At 42.2% G+C, this 20,954-nt stretch overlaps 1 protein-coding gene and 1 pseudogene across 1 annotated transcript in view; one reads left to right on the top strand and one right to left on the bottom strand.

The window, feature by feature from the left end:
- The window catches only part of PTPRQ (protein tyrosine phosphatase receptor type Q), a 127,505-nt gene that overhangs the window by 80,043 nt on the left and 26,508 nt on the right, over positions 1-20,954 (top strand). The window contains exons 44-49 of the mRNA XM_066633369.1: positions 4,973-5,094; positions 10,705-10,891; positions 12,382-12,626; positions 13,065-13,131; positions 15,465-15,623; positions 19,225-19,447. Coding sequence (XP_066489466.1) covers positions 4,973-5,094; positions 10,705-10,891; positions 12,382-12,626; positions 13,065-13,131; positions 15,465-15,623; positions 19,225-19,447 — 1,003 coding nt within the window. The remainder of the gene's footprint in view (positions 1-4,972; positions 5,095-10,704; positions 10,892-12,381; positions 12,627-13,064; positions 13,132-15,464; positions 15,624-19,224; positions 19,448-20,954) is intronic.
- LOC136658222 (5S ribosomal RNA) lies at positions 2,404-2,520 on the bottom strand (annotated as a pseudogene).

The following is a 20,954-nucleotide window of genomic DNA, read 5'->3' as shown; positions in this document are numbered from 1 at the left end:
CTTCTGTTTCTTACTACTACTTTGATTTCCACAGAAAAAATAGTAGCAAAAAATAGGAAGTTGTATATAAAATATGTTTAAGCAGAGTATAATTATTGATTGATAATTAATGTGCCATTTTCCCAATACATTCTGGCAGAATATTGTCTAAGATTTTTTTAAAATAAAACTAATTTTTCAAAGTTCCCAGAGAAAAGCTTGGCATAGCTGGAAGATTTTGAACTTTTAAAATAGACCTATCATTCCCAATTCTGTGGAAAAATGTGTAGGAAAATGTACTAAACAGTCCTGGGAAAGACTTCTTGTATATCTCAACAGCTGCTTATTGAGCTAAGTTTCAAGAACAGCTGCTGAATCTAGAATATTTGTTCATATTATGGAAATCATTTAAAATAAGAGTGAAAGCACAATCCATGTTTCCCATAGAATTGTTACTGGAAAAATAATAGACCAGCAAGTCAGTGTTCACTCCAATAACTTACTGTTTCTAGCATAAAAACATTCCTGTTTGTTGTATGTTTGTTTAGGGATTTTGTGCAAGAGGTTTTTAATATACACAAGCACAATCATTCAATCTCCTTAGAAAAAGGTAGCACCCGTACCAAATCTTAAAACTGCTTTTTGAATAAAAGGAAATTTAAGACGCAGTATTGCAGTCCAGTGGGGCTTCTTGTGAGAGACAAAGTCGGGGGGGGGGGATTCAGATGTTTGTTTGGGCTATGCATATTTATTTATTTAAAATATTTGTATGTGGCCCTTTGGTCCCAGCAAGGAACGAACCACCAAGGCAATTCATAAAAGTAAATAAAAATGCGAAGTCCAATGAAAATCAATTAAATAATCTGTCAGTCAATAAAAACAACAGGAAAAACAAATGATGCAGCAAAGGAACAGTTAGCAGGAACAGATCAATAAAAGACCTGACAGAACTAAAAAGTGTTTGCTATCCACTGAAAACCCCTGCTAATTGGGTAAGAGGCACTTTTTCAAGTGGGTGCTCCTTTTTTTAGCAGGGGGAGAGTAACTGGCCCACCTCACCCCAGCACTGTCTGTTCTAGTGGCTGTCTGCTGGTATTCATTTGCATCTTTTTAGATTGTGAGCCCTTTTGGGACAGGGAGCCATTTAGTTATTTGATTTTTCTCTGTAAACCGCTTTGTGAACTTTTAGTTGAAAAGCGGTATATAAATACTGTTAATAAATAAATAAAATAGGTAGTCTTGGCTTTGTTTCTCCTATAGTGTTATCAAATAATTATTATTATATACGGATTATATACTATGTGAACCAGTCCTTTCATGTTATAATTACGACAATTTGCATGAAAAAGTAAAATTGATTCTGTTGCATTTTAAAATGTCTTCTGGGTAGATTAATTAAGGACCCAATCCTATCCAATTTTCCAGTGCTGGTGCAGTTGTGCCAGTGGGGTGTGCATTGCATCCTATGGTGGAGGGACAGTCACTGGGGCTTCCTCAAAGTATGGGAACATGTGTTCCCTTACCACAGAGCTGCATTGTGGCTACAACGGAGCTGGAAAGTTGGATAGGATTGGGCCCTAAGACTGCAACCCTACACACACTTTTCTGGGAGTAAGTCCTGTTGAATTCAACAAGACTTACTTCTGAATAGACATGCATAGGATTGTTTGCATGCTGGCAATAACTGGAATAGAGTATTATCTTTATATGTAACGTGTCACCAATTCTGTTTTTGTTCCCACGTTTAGATAGAGTACTCAGCCTTCTGTTTTATAGATTGCCCTCTTAGGAACTGTCTTTCTGTCTCATAAAATAGTTTGATGGTCCTGCTATTGCAACGCTGATAAATTATTCACCCCCACTTTGCAATGGAATCTGTTTTCTGAAGAACCTAACTCTGTGTAGCTGCCATAATATAGTAAAGAATTATTTCGCAATAGAAGAAATTTTGACAGCTGCGGCTTGTCGTAGAGGGGTGAGAAAATACTGAGTTTCCGTCTTTTACACAGCAAAGGTAGGAGCAGTGAAGTCACTGGCATTAGAGCTGGGATCCACATGGTACCAGGCAGCAAGGCTTCACACTGTATCCTGAAGCACATGGAAAGCCTTCTGAGCTTCCGGACGGCCCTTTAAACAGTACTTTGGGTTCTCTGGAAGTATTGTTTAAGGGAGGCTTAGAAGGCTTTCTGAGCACTACAGGATGTCATGCAAAGCTCCAGAGCACCCAGGTAAGCAAAGGGGGGCACCAGCTTCAGGGGGGGACGCACTCTGCAGTCATGGCCCTGGGCATGACGTTGCCCAGGGTCACCACTGGATAGGAGCCCTGTCCTCCTTTGCATCTGGTCACCAAAAAAAGTTGGCTGTCTCATCTGCTTACATATTCAGCCTGGTTGGCAACCTTCAGTCTCGAAAGACTATGGTATAAGCCTACAGCACCCAGTATTCCCAGGCGGTCTCCCATCCAAGTACTAACCAGGCCTGACCCTGCTTAGCTTCCGAGATCAGACGAGATTAGGCATGTGCAGGGTATTGAGCACAGACTGCTTACATATTCAGCCCAGACTTGAGCCTAACTTTTCCTGCATTATCTCCTTCACTGCCTAAAGTTTAAACAGACATCCTAAGAACCATGACCGTGTGTGGATCACGCTGCAGAGAACCACAACAAAATATTGCACTTATAGAAGTGCTCCTATGAAGGGTTATAGTCAACCTGTAGCACTTCCTGAGGCCTGAATGGATCCAGAGAATAGTTTAAGAAGGAGTAATGAAGGTCACCTTTTTTGTTCTCTTTACTGTCCTCTTGAAACTCCTCTGCTATGCTACATAGTTCTGAAGGGCTCAGGTTCAGGGCTTGGAGCCAATCCTGAACTTGTACACTTCTTTGCTGTGTTGCAGGGACTGGAGAGTGAAATCAAAAACCTTCCTGAAACTTTCCCAGATAACAGGCGGAAGAGAGAACTTTTTAAACTTCAGAGCACACATCTACCCAACCCTCATCTCCCACCCAGGGTGCACATAGGTTCAAATGAGCCAGCTGTCTCCTCTCTTTTCAACAGGACCCTCCACAATCCATAGATTCTGGAAGCCTACAGGTCCTTGTCTGGCAATTAAAGCTGCCAATCTGGATCCTTTTGAATGGGGCAGGGGAGGGCAGAATGGGGAGCAGAAGAGGCAGGGTGGAAAGATCAGGCCTGGGAGGGGGTGGGTTCGGAGGGGTCGACACACGCCACTTATCAACCCCATTCCTTGGCCTGATCCATATGCACAGATCAATGTGGACTTGTGCCAGCAATGTCTCTCGTTCAGGTCCAGGTTGACCTGTTGCAGCTGCTGGGGCTTACCCTGAGGCAAGGGGACAGATGTCCCCTTTCCCTGAGGAGACCTCCAGCAGTGGAAAATCCCTTGTGGGTTATTGTGCAGGGATTTAGTTAGGATTGGGCTGTTAAGACGTTTTCTTGAATAATTTGGTATAACATGATTTTTTATTTTATAAAAATGCAGGCATGAATTTATGGTAAAAGACATGATAAGCAGAGCTTTTAAAATCCTCTGCCAATATAAGCTCCCTTGAAGTGAACAGAACCTGGGACACAGAGGGTGTGTTGGAGCATCCGAGGATTAGCTTTGCTTTTTGAAGACCTGCTTTGTAAAATGATAAGCTATCCAGAGGTATCTCCCAGCTAACAAACTTTACTGCTGCCTTAGCATCAGGACACAGATGGATGGGAAAAAATGACCCTGACCTCCATAAGACCCACATTCCTGTGCAAGCATGGAAGCATGATAATCAGGAAATTATGGCTATTAGTTACAGAAAATGCATTATTGTGAAAACCAGGAGAAAAGTGCTCATGAGAGGAAGTGATTGGATTATGGGGGAATGAGTGAATAAGACTAGGTCATTCCTACTGAGTAAATTGCCGTGATTTATAAGAGAAAGGGTATGGTGATATTTTGCCCCGTTACTGGCTTGACTCATTTCACAAACAATCTTAAATCAGTATGTGACAGTTAACGTTAGCACAAAGTTTGTTTGTGTAAGAAGTTGGCTTGTAACTTTGTAATGAAGCTTAACATTTGCAGTATTTGTCCGTATTTTATATATCACAATTATATTTTTCAGTGAACGTTCTTCAGCTATGCTGAAAACCAGTGAAGCAATGTTTAAAGGCGTCACTATCCTTCCAAGTTTTAAATTTGCTAACATGCTGATCTTAAGTGCATTTGCACGGAAGGGTCCGCGTGCAGTTGTAGTTTTCACTCAGCATGTACTGTTTTTCAGTCATGTTGTCCCAGGCTAGCTGGGCACATGAATGCTGCCTGTCACAGCCCATGTCACCTTTTGATGTGTGATCGCAATTGTCCAAAAGCTGGTCCAGGCTGAGTTTAGTGTGTGGCAGCTTTGCCTGTACGTCACCGGTTCATCCTATGGTAGCAAGGCCTGAATCAGCATTGGTTAACTTAAAACTAACAGTGGTACAGATTCAGAACATCATGTGACCAGTCCCAAAATGTCATTGATATCAATGGAACTCTTTCAGTGGTACAGTGGGCCCTTGGCGTCTGGCAGGGGATCTGTTCCAGGAGCCCCTACCGATACTGAATTCCATGGATAATGAAATCTGCAGGGAGAGCATGTGGCACTCCAATTAACACCTTGGAGGCTGTTCCCAGCCTCTTCAGGAGCCTCCCAGACACAACTAGAAGGCACTTCTTGTTTGCATGGGCAAACCGATCAAGTCTGGGAGAGTCGCAGGGAGGCCGCCTGTGACTTCAGAATGCCTCCTGAACATGACTGGAAGTCACTTTTAGTCACCTCCATGAAGTTTTTTGAGGCCCTCAAATCTGTGGATGCTGACCCTGCATGTAAGGAGGGCCCAGGCACAGAATTAATCAAGAAAATGTGAGAATCATAATCAGCTGTTATTACTGGTTTGCTCTAAGTGAAGTTCATTTTCTTAATCCAAATATAATCTGACTTTTTTCACAGTTCCGGATGCTCCACCAGAAAATGTATCTGTGGTAGTTACATCTCCTTATAGTATTAATATTAGCTGGAGTGAACCTGCCATAATTACTGGACCAACGTTCTACCTCATTGACATTACTTCAGTAAGTCATTTTGCTGTAATAACCCTTGATTATTAATTATAGTTTTGTTTTATTTTAAAAGAGTATAATATCTCACCTTTCTCCAAAGATTCAAGGTGGCTCATGACACAAAATATCTATGAAAATTGAAATAATAAGAAACAGACCAGCAGAGAGGGCATTATCAAAAACATCATCAACATCAAAGCAAAGACAAAGATAAAATTACAAAGGGAATCAAAAGTAGTCAGAGAAAGCATGTATGTTTTCAGGTCTCTCAAAAAAAAACCATGCAGGAAGGGGAAAAGCAACCATCTTGTGGGGAAGAATTTCAGAGGGATGGGGCCACCACTATGAAGGCCCTCTTGTGCGTCTACACAAGCTGCAACTCAGAGCACACAGCATCACCTCCCCAGAAGATTTTAGGGCATGGTCAGATTCATGTGAAGTAAGGTAGTCCTTCAAGAACTTGGTTCCAATCTATTTAGGCCTTTAATAGGGTAGTCCTATCCAACTCTATGGTGCCAATGCAGCCCTGAGATAAGGGAACAAACATTCCGTTACCTTGAGGAGGTCTCTGTGACCTCCCCCACCACCGCAGGATGCAGTGTATGCCCCATTGGCAGGGCTACAGCGCTGGAAAGTTGGATAGGATTGTGCCCTAAATGTCCTAGCCAATACTTTGAATTGTGCCAATGGTACAATTGACTATTTGGTTAATTAGTTGTACTGGTACACATGAAGAACATATGAACCTGCCTTGTACTGAATCCAACCAATTCAGATATATCCATGAATTATGGTAAGTATTGTCTATGCTGAGGGGTGGTGGTTTCTAGGGCTGCAGACAGGGATCTTTACTAGCCCTACCTGTATGTATGGGAATGAAACTGGGACATTCTGCACCCAAAGCACATGCTCTTTGACTGAGCTAAGCCCCCTCCAATGTGTTGCTTTTTTATTTTCTATAAAAGAAGTTGGGAGACAAAGGCTTACCTTGAAATCACAACTCTTGTTTTGAAGACTCTTCTCTATGTCACTTTGGGTACTTAATGGCCAGGAAAACATTACAGGGTTCATTATCAGAAGTAGCAGCAGTCTTAAGATAGTGATAGGTTGTGATGAAAGTGATGTCCAGTTGCAACTGAGACAATGCAGGTCTAGCCTATTTATACATGGATTTTTTTATACACGGATTTGACTCAACAGAGTGGCCCCTGAAAATGAGAAGGAATGTGCTGATCCCTGGAGAAGGGGAAAAATGCACCCCTTTAAAATCACGGTTTAAAAACTGAACAGTCCTTTAACAATAGCCTCCTTAATGAGAGAGAGAGAGAGGGCAGCTGGCTGACAATCCATCAATCCTTCTCTCTCCATCTGGACTGCTCCCTTCCCCCTGAGCACATGAAAGAAAGGTAATCACTTTGCATTGGTAAAGGGAGGGGCTGAGTGAAGCAGAGGACTGATTGATGCATTGTTGTCTTAATGACTCTTGTCTTACATCACAAAGGTCAGCAAGGCTGTTTTTAAATCACCAGAGCAAAGAAACATTGTTTTTTAAATTGATTTGCTATAGTGCGTTTTGTAGCCATCCAAGTGAGTGCTTGGGAGGAACCTAGGAATAATGAGGCTCAACCTGTATGTTATTTGCTGGAGTTAGCATATCATGTGTAAGTCAAAAAGGAAAGTTACTCTGTTGTAATTTCATTCATTCCTGGCTCAAATTTGACTTTACTTGGCACCTCAGGAAATCTCATAGAATGGGGAAAAAGCACCCTGTCACAAAATGTCCCACACAAAAAGTTGTGAAATTATCTGATGTCTGCTGGATCTTAGTTTACTAATGTATGTGCATTTTCAAAATGTCTTTAGCACTGTGTACTATTAGACTATTATGCTGATGTGAGTTTTTATTTTGCATTTAGGTACTTTTCAGCCTGTAGACATATAGCATATAGACAGCAGCATATAGACATAATAAATCTGATGTCCAGTCTAATGTTGGATAACTTACAGCCCAATTCTGAGCTTGCCAGAGCCCACTGGAGTAGCAGTGCCAAAGCAGCTACTGCTGTATCAAGCAGGTGCCAGGCAGCCAGAAGTCTCTTTGGGGGAAGGGGACTTGTGTTCTCTTCCCCCAGGCCAAGCTCCAAGCCCCGCAATAGGGCTTCTCAAGTCTGCACCGATTATTTTGCTGGCGCGGACTTGAGAAAGTTTGTGTTGGGCCAGAAGGCCCGACATAGTTGGCAACCTTCAGTCTCGAAAGACTATGGTATTGCGCTCTGAATGGTGGTTCTGGAACAGCGTCTAGTGTGGCTGAAAAGGCCGATTCGGGAGTGACAATCCCTTCCACACTGGGAGCAAGTGCAGTCTGTCCCTGGCCTGTCTCCCTGGCTATGGGCCTTCCTTCTTTGCCTCTTAGCCTCAGACTGTTGGCCAAGTGTCTCTTCAAACTGGGAAAGGCCATGCTGCACAGCCTGCCTCCAAGCGGGCCGCTCAGAGGCCAGGGTTTCCCACTTGTTGAGGTCCACTCCTAAGGCCTTCAGATCCCTCTTGCAGATGTCCTTGTATCGCAGCTGTGGTCTACCTGTAGGGCGCTTTCCTTGCACGAGTTCTCCATAGAGGAGATCCTTTGGGATCCGGCCATCATCCATTCTCACGACATGACCGAGCCAACGCAGGCATCTCTGTTTCAGTAGTGCATACATGCTAGGGATTCCAGCACGTTCCAGGACTGTGTTGTTTGGAACTTTGTCCTGCCAGGTGATGCCGAGAATACGTCGGAGGCAGCGCATGTGGAGCAGAGCTCCGTTGACCCCACCCCCTCCCATCCCAGTTCATCCCCTTCCTCTGCCTTCATTCCACCTGACCCCCGAAGGCGACACCAGTGGTTGCACTTACCCCTGGTGGTGGCACATCCCCTTCCCGCGCTCTTACTCGTTGGGTGCTGTAAATGTGCTTTATGACACATTTACGACACCTAGCATAAGCGCTAGGGCTCAACACCGACTCTGGGCCTCTTTAGGATTAAGCCTTTAATGCACAGCCAAAATAAGGCAGTTTTCTATTGATTTCAGTAATTTCCTTAAATATAAATATTTTGGTTTAATGGATCAGAGTCTATTTAACTTTTAAGCAACATACAGATATAGTGGTTAAAAAAGCCAAGCTACTGTACATTTTTTCCCCAGTGTATTGTTTTGTTTTTAAGAACAGTTCCTTGTTAAATGTCATCATATATGTGATCAGTATTTGCAGGTGTGAAGTCTATATTGAGGAACCAATCACAGCTTAAAATCCAATAAAACTATCAGGCTGTCTGTAGTGAAAATGCTGGAATAAAATGTTGTGGCCCTCTAGGGAAACTGTCCTACTGCTTCAGATTCCACAGATCTGAACTATATAACACTCCTTTCTATTTTCTCAGTTAATTAGAACATTATCTTAGATTTAAGATTTTTAAGACAGTAATTTAAAATTTTTAAAAAATTCAACCTCCCGCTATGAACTTTAGAAAAAAGAACTCTTACTATGGCAATATATGTTAGTTAAATTGTCTTGTTCTATTAACCTTTCTTCAACTTCAGCTGGTCATTAAAAATCTGATCAAGCTAAAGTTTTAATTATGCAGAGCCTCATTTTAATCAATGGTAAAATATCTTTTAGTTCTTGTGAAAAGTATATAGCGTTTTATTATTACTTATTATTCCTATAGCATTTTTTTAAAAATATCCCCTTTTATAGGTAGGATCTTTATTTCTCTCCTCTTGGTACAACTGATTCTGTTTTTAGGCTGAGAAACAGTTACTTGCTGAAGGCCACCCAGTGTGTTTCCTTACAGACCTGGGATTTGAAATTCTCTCTTCTACCAGTCCCAATCCTCTGCCAACCGCATTACGCTGGCCTCCTGTACTGTTCTCCTAAACTACACAGATCAAACCTTTTCACCTAACAGAAGAGGCAGATGATAAATGCAGTAACCTTAACAACAGTCTTCTGTGGGAAATGAGCTACTAGTTTACAGTACACACACACTGCAAAAATGGAGGGCACTAGTACAGTTCAACGTGAATAAAGGCTGGTGGGTGCATAAATACTGTGCACATAAAAGAGTGACATTTATGTTTGTCTTGAAAATATACTTAAATACTGATAAATAAAAAGTGCATTGTCTCTTGATGATAATCCCAGGAAATGAGAGTCTGTTTAGTACATCAGAATCTTTAGTGAAGGTTAACTCTCAGTGGGGATACAAAGTCACATCTGTCAAAGAAAATATATGCTTGGACTATCTTAATGTGTTAGCAGCTGCATCTATTACAAATTTAACCCACTGGGAATGCTCCTATAAAGATCAATAATGTTGCTTTTGATCATACAATAGTAAACAAACATGCGGAAAGGATTTTTTATATAATTATATCTGTTTATTCAATTGTTGCACAACCTGCTTTCTCCTCCTGCTTATTTCTTGAGGTTTGTCTGTGCCTTTTGGCTCGAGAGTCAGGAGGCAGGGTTAAGTGATGTTTTCCCATGTGGAAAAGGAAAAATGTAGTTCAATAGACGTCAAAGCCAGGAACTTTCTGAGAGCATTCGGGCTGTATAATTGTAACACCTGCTCCAGGTTGTGATACTGTATGGATTCTGCTAGGGCAGGGGTTTTAATTTTCTGAGACCCCACTCAAAGCTTAATTAAGAAATGCCTGTAATTCCAAAAGACAAACTCTGGTGTCATCTCCTGTCATCTTATCGTCTTTAAAATATACTGTGGATTATTTTCATTAGGCTAAGTCCTGTCTTCCCCTGCCCTGTTCATCTGCACCTTTTCAGGCCAAAGACTTGTTCTTGCCCCGCCTATGCCATCTCTCTTTTCCCTTTCTTTCATGCTGTTTTGATGAAGGGCAGCCCAGCCCAAAACCTCCAAGTGCCTGAGGCAGCATGGAAAGTGCTGGCGTCCTTTCCCGTTTATGTGCCAGTCTCTGCTTCTCTCACTATCCAGTGCACTGGCTGAGCGCTCTCCTCTCCTCGCCATTCCCCCTCTTCTTTTTCCAATCCAGGTTGTAGGAGGAGGAGGAGCAGTGGTGGAAAGTAGGTGGCCAGAGATGGATACTCAATCTGCTTCCTGAGGCCACTGCTTCAGTTGGCCTCATGGTGGGCCAGCCCTACGAAGGAAAGTGCCCAGCTTAAGAGAGAGGGTTCTGTTTTCTTCCACAACTAATGCTTTCTTCCTCAGCTTTACTGCCTAGGAGGCTTGAATGGCATGAATCAGAATTTGTAGGAATAGTTGCCCTTTCATGAGTAAGATTCATCTCATTAACTGCAAATTACATGAGTGGGCCAGGCAACCCAAGATTGAAGAAGCAGCATTGTTAGGTCTGCCTACACTTACTGCATCCTGATGGCTTCACTATAGGAGATTTGAAAAGACTGCTACATTTTATGCACAGCCTTTCATTGATGTAAAAAAATTTAATATTCCAGAATCCAGGGTCACATCAAAGAACTGATGTTGATTGGAATCTAACTGTGCTTACTGAGCATCCCATTTGATAACATATCACCCATGTCTTCATTCTGCCATTTTGCTAAGTATTTTTGTTTTTGTGTATTTTTGTTTGTTTGTTTGTACAGGTGGATACTGATGACTATAAAGCTTCGTTTGTCAAAACAAATGATGAGAATAAAACCCTTGATGTTTCAGGTTTAAGGGCATTTACAAGGTATTCTGTAGTGGTCACTGCTTTTACAGGAGATTTACATGCTGCACACATTGATGGCAAGTCTAGCACAGCAGTAATTGTTTCCACTTTTGAAGCAGGTATGTCAATGTCATCGTTTAACTGTTGTTTTCCTGTTCTTTGTGTCTGTTAGGAGAAGGAAATGAGAGGTAAATAATTTTTGTACATTTTAATCTAAGATTAATATTGTGTCAGGGATTAAGATATGCACTAGAATCCTCATTCCTCTTAGCCATAAAAACCCAAAAGTTTATGGACAGAACAGCAGCCACTTTCTGGAAATGCAGAAAGGAACACACTCACTGGTTGATTTCTACATGTTATGAAGCTGTTAAAGGCATATATAGCTTCTGTCCATAAAAAGTGGTTAAGCAATGTTAAGCAACATGTGGGATGCTCTTTCCAAGGAAAGAACTGAATAGGGCCTCCTTGGCCAGGCCTTCAATGGTTACTGAAGTGCCCTGATGATATTCTATGTTGACTTCAAACTTGCAATTTACAAAGCAAAGGTTTTGGGGAAGGTTCCCTTGGCAGGAAGCAAAAGCAAATGGTTCTGTCTCACTTTCTTCACACTGAGAGTCTTTTCACTGTAGAACAACAAACAACTGTTGTGTCATCACAGAAAGCTATACAACCAGAATACCAGTTCTGATTTCTAAATCATTCCTTAATATGGCTGGAGTGTCTACATATTTTAGAGTAGGCATTTTGGACTAACAAACTTAAGAAAGTGGATAGCAAAGATTTACACCACAGACAGCCTCATCCTATCCTGCACTGGCACAGCTGGGCAGTGACTTATCCTGTATCCAGTGCAGGTTAGGAGCAGATGGGAGATCTTTATCTGGATAAGTGGATATTTTTCCCCTTACCGTGTGTAATGCTCCAGACTAATCAATACGGCTACTTGGATAAGCGCTAGTGAAATCGCTGGCACAAATCCGAGCAGCTCCGTGTAAAGCCTCCCGGGAAAGGGGTTAGAATACAACAGAGGCGTCCTCTGCTGATCCTGCCTCCTTCCTGGGCCTATCTTACCCCATTTCTGCTCTTCCCCAACCCGCTTTACACCTCTTCCCTGCCTCCATTCTGTCCTCTCCCATCCCATAGCCTCTTGGTGGAGTACTCACCAAAACTGGCTGACTTTCCTTTGACTATGGTGCCAATGGGCCAGTACAGGCCTTCCCACCAGCGCTGCTTGCTCTAGAGTAGTCACAAACATGCCTTTATTTGTGACACTCTAGCCCAGCGTAGTAGCTACTGTGCTGGCAGAGCAGAAGTTTAGAATTGCACTGAGTTACCATATTCCAGGAAAATAAGTATTTTATTTTGTATCCTTTCAGAAGTTAACCATTTCTGTAATCTTTGTAGAACTTGTACTCTTTGCGATGACATCTACTGCTTTGGTGGTGGTCTTTGTTTTTTAATGGAACCCTACAAAGGGCAATTACAAAACTAAAGTGTGCAAAATCATATCTGAATTAAATTATGCAAATAAATTGGGAGTTAATTTTGACCGAAAGGACGGATATAAATAAAATATATTGATTTTTTTTATTGCTAATTATTTCAGTGCCCAGAGACCCACTTAACAACATAACATTTCAGAAGATCCCTGATGAAGTAACAAAGTTCCAGGTGACGTTTATACCACCCTCTGAACTCAGTGGAAACACTCAAGCATATCAAGCTATGGTTTACAAGGAGGATGACCCTACAGTTTTTCAGATCTGTAACCTGAGTGTTATAGACAGAACAAATAAATCAGTCACTGCCATGATAGAGGGTTTAAAAGGAGGATATACTTACAATATCAGTGTAAGTTGGTTTGTGTGTCTCCTTCTTTAACATTCTGAAATACCGTGTTATTTGTGATCAGTAATAAACCACATGTAAAGCTAAACCAAGACAGTTTTGCTGTATGGCAGTATATACATTTCATTAATTAACACATGACTTGATTTTCAGAGGTATTTTTTTCAAATTATTTTTAAATTGGCAAAAAAAATAAATACAGTGGGGTTAGCAAAACACTGTAGAGCCAATCTTGATGTATGCAAATAAGTCTGCTGATTTTAATGAAGTGTCGTTCCACACTGGTGCTGAGGATCAAACTTTTAGTTTACCCATCTTAATAGTATGCCATTGCCTATATTTGTGTGTGTGTCCCAGAGAGACACAATTATTTGACTCTTTAAGCGGTGTATCTTTGAGTAAACTAATTTAAATATAATGAAAAATCTCGTTTCTATTTAGGTGTATGCGATCAATAGTGCTGGTGCAGGCCCAAAGATCCAGCTTAAAATAACAACAGACATTAAAGGTCGGTAGTAACATATTTATGTAACTAGACATTTATATTCCAGCTATCCATCTCCTAAAAAGCTCACGGCAGCCCACGTTTGGTTTACACCACAATAGACATGTCTTTTCTCTTCTCCCTATAGACTCTATAGGGAGCCTATAGTACTCCCTATACCATAGTCTATAGTACTCCCTTCTCCTCCTCCTTATAGTAAAGAGCAGTGGTTCCCAAAGTGGTGGGTTGTGAGCCACCACAGGAACCAGAAGAGGGCTATTCCCTGTTTAAGTGGAAAGACCCAGAAGTGGGTGCCCCATGGCACCACAGTGATTGCGGCACCGCTGGAACCAGGGGCCTGTGATCATGTCTGGGGGGTTGTGCTGGCCTTGTGAAAGGTCTGGGAGGCCTGCAGCCCCCTCTGCAGCTTGATTGCTGCAGCTCCACCCCAATCCCCGCCCACGAAACAACTTAGTGTGGTCCCAAAGGAGGACTTTGGGTACTGCTGGTATAGAGGAAGGTGATGATCTCTGTGAATGGACGGAGGAGACATAGTAGTACTTTTAAGGTACAGCAGACAGTGATAGTGATGACAGCCTTCTGCCCTGCTGGCCTTCCTTCCTTTTCTCCTCTTTCTCCCTACAGAGGCTGTTGATGGTCTTCTTTATAAGTAAGTTCATCTCCATTGGTTGTTCCATTCTTTAGAAGGTGCAAATCCTAGAGGAATGCTGAGAAACGGAGTACTTTTTAACTCCTCATTCCTTTAACTCCTTTTTAACTTCCATTGTCACCCTTGACATGAATTCATGTTTGCACTACTTATGATACAGTGCTTCACTGAGTACACTGGGAGTTACTTCTGAGTAGACATGCATAGTAAGTCCCACTGTATTAAATGAGGCCTACTGTCAGGAAAGGGGATTGCAGCCTAATTTCTCACCTACTCGAAGGCTGCAATCCTAAGCACCTTTACGGATGAGAAGGTTCTATTGAAGAGGACCTTTTTCAAGTTATGCTAATTTGATATTTTATACCCTCTTCGATCCTGCAGAGTGTGTTTTCTTGTAGTTATTTGCTGGTGTTTATCCTGTATCTTTTTATATTGCTAGCCCTTTTGGGACAAGAGACCATTTAGTTGGTTTTTCCCTGGAATCCACTTTATGAACTTGCTTGGTTGAAAAGCAGTATAAATATTCTTAATAACAACAACAACAACTCAATAGGACTTGGGTCCAAATAGTCATGCATAGGAGAGAATATTTTTAAAAATTTTATACTAACAGACAATAATTGTGTATAGCAGAGGTTCCCAAACTGGTGCACTGCAACGCCCCAGCTAGGGAAGCTCTGTTGCTGTTCTCTTAAGGAGTTGGAGCAGCAGTGATTGCGGCAACAAGATCATCACCATCGTGCTGCTGCCAGGGGAAGGGGATTTAAAAACTTACCTGGAGGTCACTATGGCTCTCCAAAGGATCTGGGGTGCCTGCAACCCCCTCTGCAGTCTTCTCCACGCCTCCAACATACTGTAAAAAAAGGGCTTTATGCCTAATAAAGGTTTTGTTGACTGACTGTAAAAAGGGTGCCACTTCCGGTTTCACAATGAAAACTAGAATTTCCCCCTTTTTACAGCACTTTGGTGGTGCGGGGGAGGGCTGCAGAGCGGTTGCAGGCTCCCCAGATCCTCCAGAGAGCCATAGTGACCCCCCAGGTAGTTTTTTAAAAATCCCTCCCCTTGGCAGCAACGCAATCATGGCGATTGCGTTGCTGCCTTTGCCTCTCCCCCGCAAGCACTTATGGAGGTTCCCAAACTCCCAGAGAGTTTGAGAACCACTGGTGTATTGGATCTTACTGTGAATGAGATTCACATGTGTGTAACTCTTTATGTAATGTATTTTGCAGTATCACTTTATTTCCGCACTATAGCAGTGTAAAACCATGTAGCTCTAACCGCTATTTGATTTAGTTATTTGATTTTTCTCTGTAAACCGCTTTGTGAACTTTTAGTTGAAAAGCGGTATATAAATACTGTTAATAATAATAATAATAATAATAATAATAATAATAATAATAATATTTGAATCATGCAAAGCACAGTCATCTACCCCTCCCCATCATAGAGAAAGCAGGAAGTCGAGTGTTTGAATAGCAAAGTCTATGGCTGCCGCACACATACTGAGACAGTGCTGAATCATTCGTGTTTCCATTCATAGGCTCATAGTGCTGAGCTATTAGAATATTAAGGGGTTTGGACTCAATACAAAAATGTCTTCTTTACCTACTTCAAAAGATGCTTTAAAAATAATGCACTAACTGGATTTAACAGCACAGCGTCATAGCATTTATTTTCCTCTAAACAGAACCCCAAAGGCCTAGTAAGAAGCCAATGCCAGTTTATGATACCAGCGGGACCCTACTTGTCACTGCTACAACGATTACTGTCCATATGCCAGTTTGCTACTATAATGATGATCATGGACCAATCAAGAAAATACAAATTCTTGTTTCAGAAGCAGGAGGTACGGAAATATTTTTTTAAACATGTACCTTTATTCCTTTCTGCTTTTCTTTTTTCTGCTGTCCTATTGTTTTACTTGATGGTTCAGTCGTAATTAAAGAAACCTTCTAGCTATACCTCTAATGCAGGGGTGTCCAAAGTTTTTGGCAGGAGGGCCACATCATCTCCCTGACACTGTGTCGGGGGCCGGGATGGGTGGGGGGAAAGAATTAATTTACATTTAAAATTTGAATAAATTTACATAAGTTTACATAAGTGAATATATTAAAGATGAACTTCTGTGAATGAATGAATGAAGGTCTTGCAATAGCTCAAGGCCTGTAAAAGGCCTTGCACAAAGCAAGGCTGGCCTTTCCTTTGCTGCATCTGCTGCATCACAGACGTGAAACAGCAAGCAATGGAGGGAGCCCTCATCCCACAGCTCATGTGAGAGGTCAAACAGTCGCCCTCACGCTGACAGCAGTTGCATCGGGCCAGTGCAGGCTCCAACAAATCTCTGGAGGGCCAGAGGCTCATTGGAGACTGGGGGTTCCCTGAGGGCCACATTGAGAGGCCTCAAGGGCCGCAAGTGGCCCCAGGGCCGGGGTTTGCGCACCCCTGCTCTAATGTCAAAATGTACAAATGTCAGCAGCCAACAGTGTTACTCTGTGCTTTGTGGGCTTTTTAATGTGCCTAAAAGTGACACACAAGATGGAAAGAAAACTAGTTTGGGTAGCAGTGTGAATTTGCCTTCCCATGTGATAACCAGTGTTTTCTCTTCCTTCTGTATTTCTTGAAACAGGAGCCATGAAATACGTGAATGAGAAAATGGAGCAGAAATAGTATTCATAGATAGGAAATGCCACGGAGGGGAGGAATCTCCTCTTGGTCATGGGTTATATGACTTTAGATTCTTTCTAGAGAAACTGTCAAATAGAAGACCTGTCTAGACCTCACTTCAGCCTCCCATTATGTTCTAGTCTGGCCTTTCCTCTGCTTCAGGTTATCATCTATTTGCTTTTATCAAATTTAAAAAAAATTAAATTCAAATTAGGAATGACTCTCAAAATGGTTGCTTCCCTGGGTTCGAATTCTCTGCCACAATTCCTATGGGAAATTGCTTGTCCACATTTACTTATTGTGTCGGTTTCTATTCTGCCTTTCTGCTGGAGTCCCCAAAGCTCACCATATTGATAAGATGCAGTAGATACATTAATCTTCCGCTTTAAACAAAGTAATAATAACAGAAACTAGTCCAACCCTTTAAAGGGCAGTTGTTAATGGCCCTGTGGGAGGGCAGCTGAAAGAGGAGCAAGCACCTTCTGTCTTTACCTCCCTCCTTCTCCCCTACAATCACTCATTGAGTAATCTGGTTCCTGCTCTCATTATTCCCTCTATAAAAATGTGTGTAAGCAATAGTTCTTTACCTAAGTAAAGATTGTGGCAGTTAGAATAATGTTTCTCTGGATGGCAATAATGCTTCTTTACCAGCAGATGGAGGGAATACATAATTTTTTATATCCACAGTGAAACCACAACAGGGGGATAAGAGAACTCTAATACTTGGTCACCACTGTGGTCCTGATTGGGCTAGACACATGCACACAAACACACAATAATAGCAAGGAAAAAAAGCTTCAAAGCTTAATAGAAACTTTTTTTCCTTCTGGAGATAGGGCATGAGGAGAGGACAATCCTGATTAGAGCCACAGTGGAGCAAAGTATTCTTCCCTGCAATGCTGCAGTTTTTTTTAAGACAAAAACGCACCAGATGAGTTTTTGGCCAGCAGTAGCAGTTGTTGGAGTACCTGGTAACTGCCAAGAGAAAGCAGACATCTACTGTTTATATTCGTGGTGCATGGCACACATGTGATTAGTAAAACTGGAGGGGGTTGAGTAGAGACATTAAAAAGATATGCCCATAAATATATCATGGCATGGGATTCCTTCCTCTCAGTTGCTTACCTGTGTGGGTGCATGTCCTTGCTCCCCCCTGTTGTGGTGGTGGACTGGAGGTTTCATTTGGGTGTCTGAGTGTGGAGTCTTCCTGGGACTACATACTTGCAATAAGAGTTCTGAGAAGAGATACCAAAGTATCTTGCCATGCACGTTGTGAGGATGGCAGACTGTTTGTGCTTAGTACTCCCTTTTTTGTGCAAAGTGCCCTTTCTCCATAGTTCCCATCCCCACAGTTCCCATGCGTAAGTGTGCATGATCTGAGATCAGAGAGGCATAGTCCAATATTGTGCACCCTGTTATCTGTGTCCTAGTTTCCCCAACAGGGGCTTTAGTACTGTGGTTGGTGTGCTGTAATTGGCTGTAGACTATATTCTGTGCTATATGCTCTGCTGTAGAAAGTGAGTAGGCAGAGAAGGTGAAGGAAGTTGAGATTGTCTGGTGTCTTTTGCCCTCCTTCTTGTCTTCTACCAGTTCTTGAGTCCCTATACCAGCTCTGTTGCGCAGCGTTCCTCATACATCTGAAGAAAGTTTAGGACATGGTATATGGTGGCTCCTCTCCAACCCACCCACTTCTCCATCCCATTTTGGGCTTTTATGCCCACTGTAGTTACACCAGTGGCTGAAGGTATGTCAGCATAGTGTCAAGTCGGTATCCATGGCACATCTGCTGGCAAAACTACAATGCTACAGTGGTGGAACTTTATGCTGCTAGCACAGTTAAGTTGCACTGGCATCTGTGGTCTCTTGTTATCTGGTGTGCTCCCTGGGGCATTTGGTGGGCCACTGTGAGATATAAGAAGCTGGACTAGATGGGCCTATGGCCTGATCCAGTGGGGCTGTTCTTATGTTCTTATCTGAACATAACATAAAAGCATAAGAAGAGCCCTGCTGGATCAAGCTGAATGCCCATTTAGTCCAGCTGCATGCATGCATGAATCCTATACTAGCCTATACTAGGCTCATCCTCTTAGGTCATCAGAGAAGGCCTTTTTACAAGTGCCGCAGCCTAGGGAGGTACATGGGGCAGCGGCAAGAAATAGGGCCTTCTCAGTAGTGGCACCAGCACTATGGAATTCCCTTCCCCTTGACTTAAGAACTGCTCCCTCTCTTGAAACTTTTCGGCGGGGCCTGAAGACCTTTCTGTTTAGACAAGCCTTCTGAGTTCCTGGCCTTTTAAACATCTTTTTAACATCTCTTAATATTTTTTAACATCTGTTTACAGGCCTAATCCTTTCTAATTTGCTGCGCTATGCTCTTATCTGACCAGTTTTTTATCTGACTACTGTTTTTATGATATATGTTTTTTTATCTGTTTTTAAAGTATGTTTTTAATGTGTTTAAACCTTGTTTTGTAAGCTGCCTTGAGTCCCTTCAGGGAGAAAGGCGAGGTAAAAATAAAGTATAATAATGATAATACTCAGAACAGCATTTTCAAAGTCTGAGATTGGGCTGCAAGTCATCTTTCAATCTTATTTTGTACTTCTTGTTTTTATTTTTGAATTAGACATTTCAGCTTAGTCTTACTGACACTGAGAAGATGCTATCCCAGGAAGTTAGGTGCAATCATAAAATTTCTGTATATTTTATATTCATGATTTATGTTCAGATAATTGACAATCCAATCTCATTTTATGCTATGTTCATATACCACTTTTTTCCGACAGTGCAAAATGATGGCAATGTAACTAAGTGGTACGATGCCTACTTCAAAAAACCAAGACCCTATTTTGTAAATGAGGGCTTTCCAAATCCTCCGTGTGCAGAAGGAAATGATGGATTGAGCAGCAAAGAAGATGTATATGTAATAGGGGCTGACAGTACATGTATGATACCAGGCAATGAAGAAAAAATTTGTAATGGCCCACTAAAACCCAGAAAGCAATATTTGTAAGTATATCATATGAGGAAAGGAACCAGAGAAGAGAGAGGTTGATAATGTAGTGGGCAGGAGGGATAATTGCATGGCTGATGCAGTGGCATAGCTAGGACATCTGGCACTTGAGGCCCATAAATTTTTAACACCCCCATACACCCCACCTGCATGTGGCCTTGCTGAGTCTCAGAAGGCATTCCTGGTCTTCTTTAAAAACCAGAAGTGCCTTTTGGAGGCCTCTGAAAGGCATCCCCACAGCATGTTACCTAATAGACCCCACCCTCCTAGCTATGCCACTGGAGTGATGACTGTTAAGGTTATGTTTGTGGGATGATTGGTGTAGGATCCCTGTTTTGACCCACTGCAAGCAGGTTGCAAGAAAAACAGCAAATACAGCAGAGTACTTTCAGCAGATGTATGAGCAAGGGATATCACAAGTAGAGTAGTCAGTAAACAGTCCAAGAGTCAGCACGATGAGCAATCAGTCCAAGTATAACAAATCCAAATCAGTTTCCAACAATACACAGTCAAAGGTTCAGTCCATAAGTCAGTGATAACATATACATACAGTATCCAGCCTCCTCAGTCACTGGCAGCAGTTCCACAGACAACTCCCCTACTGCTGCACTGGAAGCTCCAGCAGACTAACCTTATGTAGTCAGCTTAGCCAATCAGTGCTGGCTTGGTCACACCCAGGGTGTGTCAGTCCCAGGTGCCTGCTGATTCTGCTGACTCAGCAATCTACACCTGCTCCCTGAACCAACTTGTAAGCTGTGGTTCTGCTTCCCTCAGAACACAAAGCTAACATTGACAATGATGAGTCAACAGGGGATAGGGTGAACAAGACATGTGGTGAGGTTATATTATGGCAGCAAGGTGGCCAACTCATCATCCAAGACAGAGGGAAAAGAAGGAAATGTCAAGAGAGGTATTGCACAAAGAGCTGAAAGAGGGAGTAGAGATGTAGTCAATGGATTATTTCAGTACAGGTACTTAAGGAATTGAAGTATGAAGTGGAGGCTGAAGAGGAGAAAGAGGCAGTGGGGTGTGTTTTAGGACAACACTGAAGGCAGAGTAAAGGTGTATCGGATTTGTAGAGCTGGTGTGGATCAAAGATATATAGTAGTGTTGTTTGGTTAAGTAAATGGTAGAAGCAGGCATAGTGCCAGGGATTGACCAGCTTAGGCCCTGGCTGAAGGCCCACACAAACCAAAGGGCCCATGTGACCATCAAACCCCCTGCACTTCAGTACAAGTTGCAGTGATAGTGCCTAATATGCATCATCAAAAGATACGCAAGGAGGCCAGTGCAGGGCTTTGCCCTGGTGCCCAACCACAACCTGGGCAAATGAAGAAAATGAGGAGAGGTTGAATTTATAGTGCACAAAACCAGTCAGTTGTTTTCCTCTTCTAGATGAGTTCAGCTATATGAGAGCATGAACAGAGATATCGGATGGAGGTGATAAAACATGTTGGGGGTGGGAAGGGTGAATAATTTGTTTGGAAAGCTGGGCAAATGTGT

This window comes from Tiliqua scincoides, chromosome 7, assembly GCF_035046505.1.
Source record: "Tiliqua scincoides isolate rTilSci1 chromosome 7, rTilSci1.hap2, whole genome shotgun sequence".
Taxonomy (NCBI): domain Eukaryota; kingdom Metazoa; phylum Chordata; class Lepidosauria; order Squamata; family Scincidae; genus Tiliqua; species Tiliqua scincoides.
This window is presented reverse-complemented; position numbering and strand designations above follow the sequence as displayed.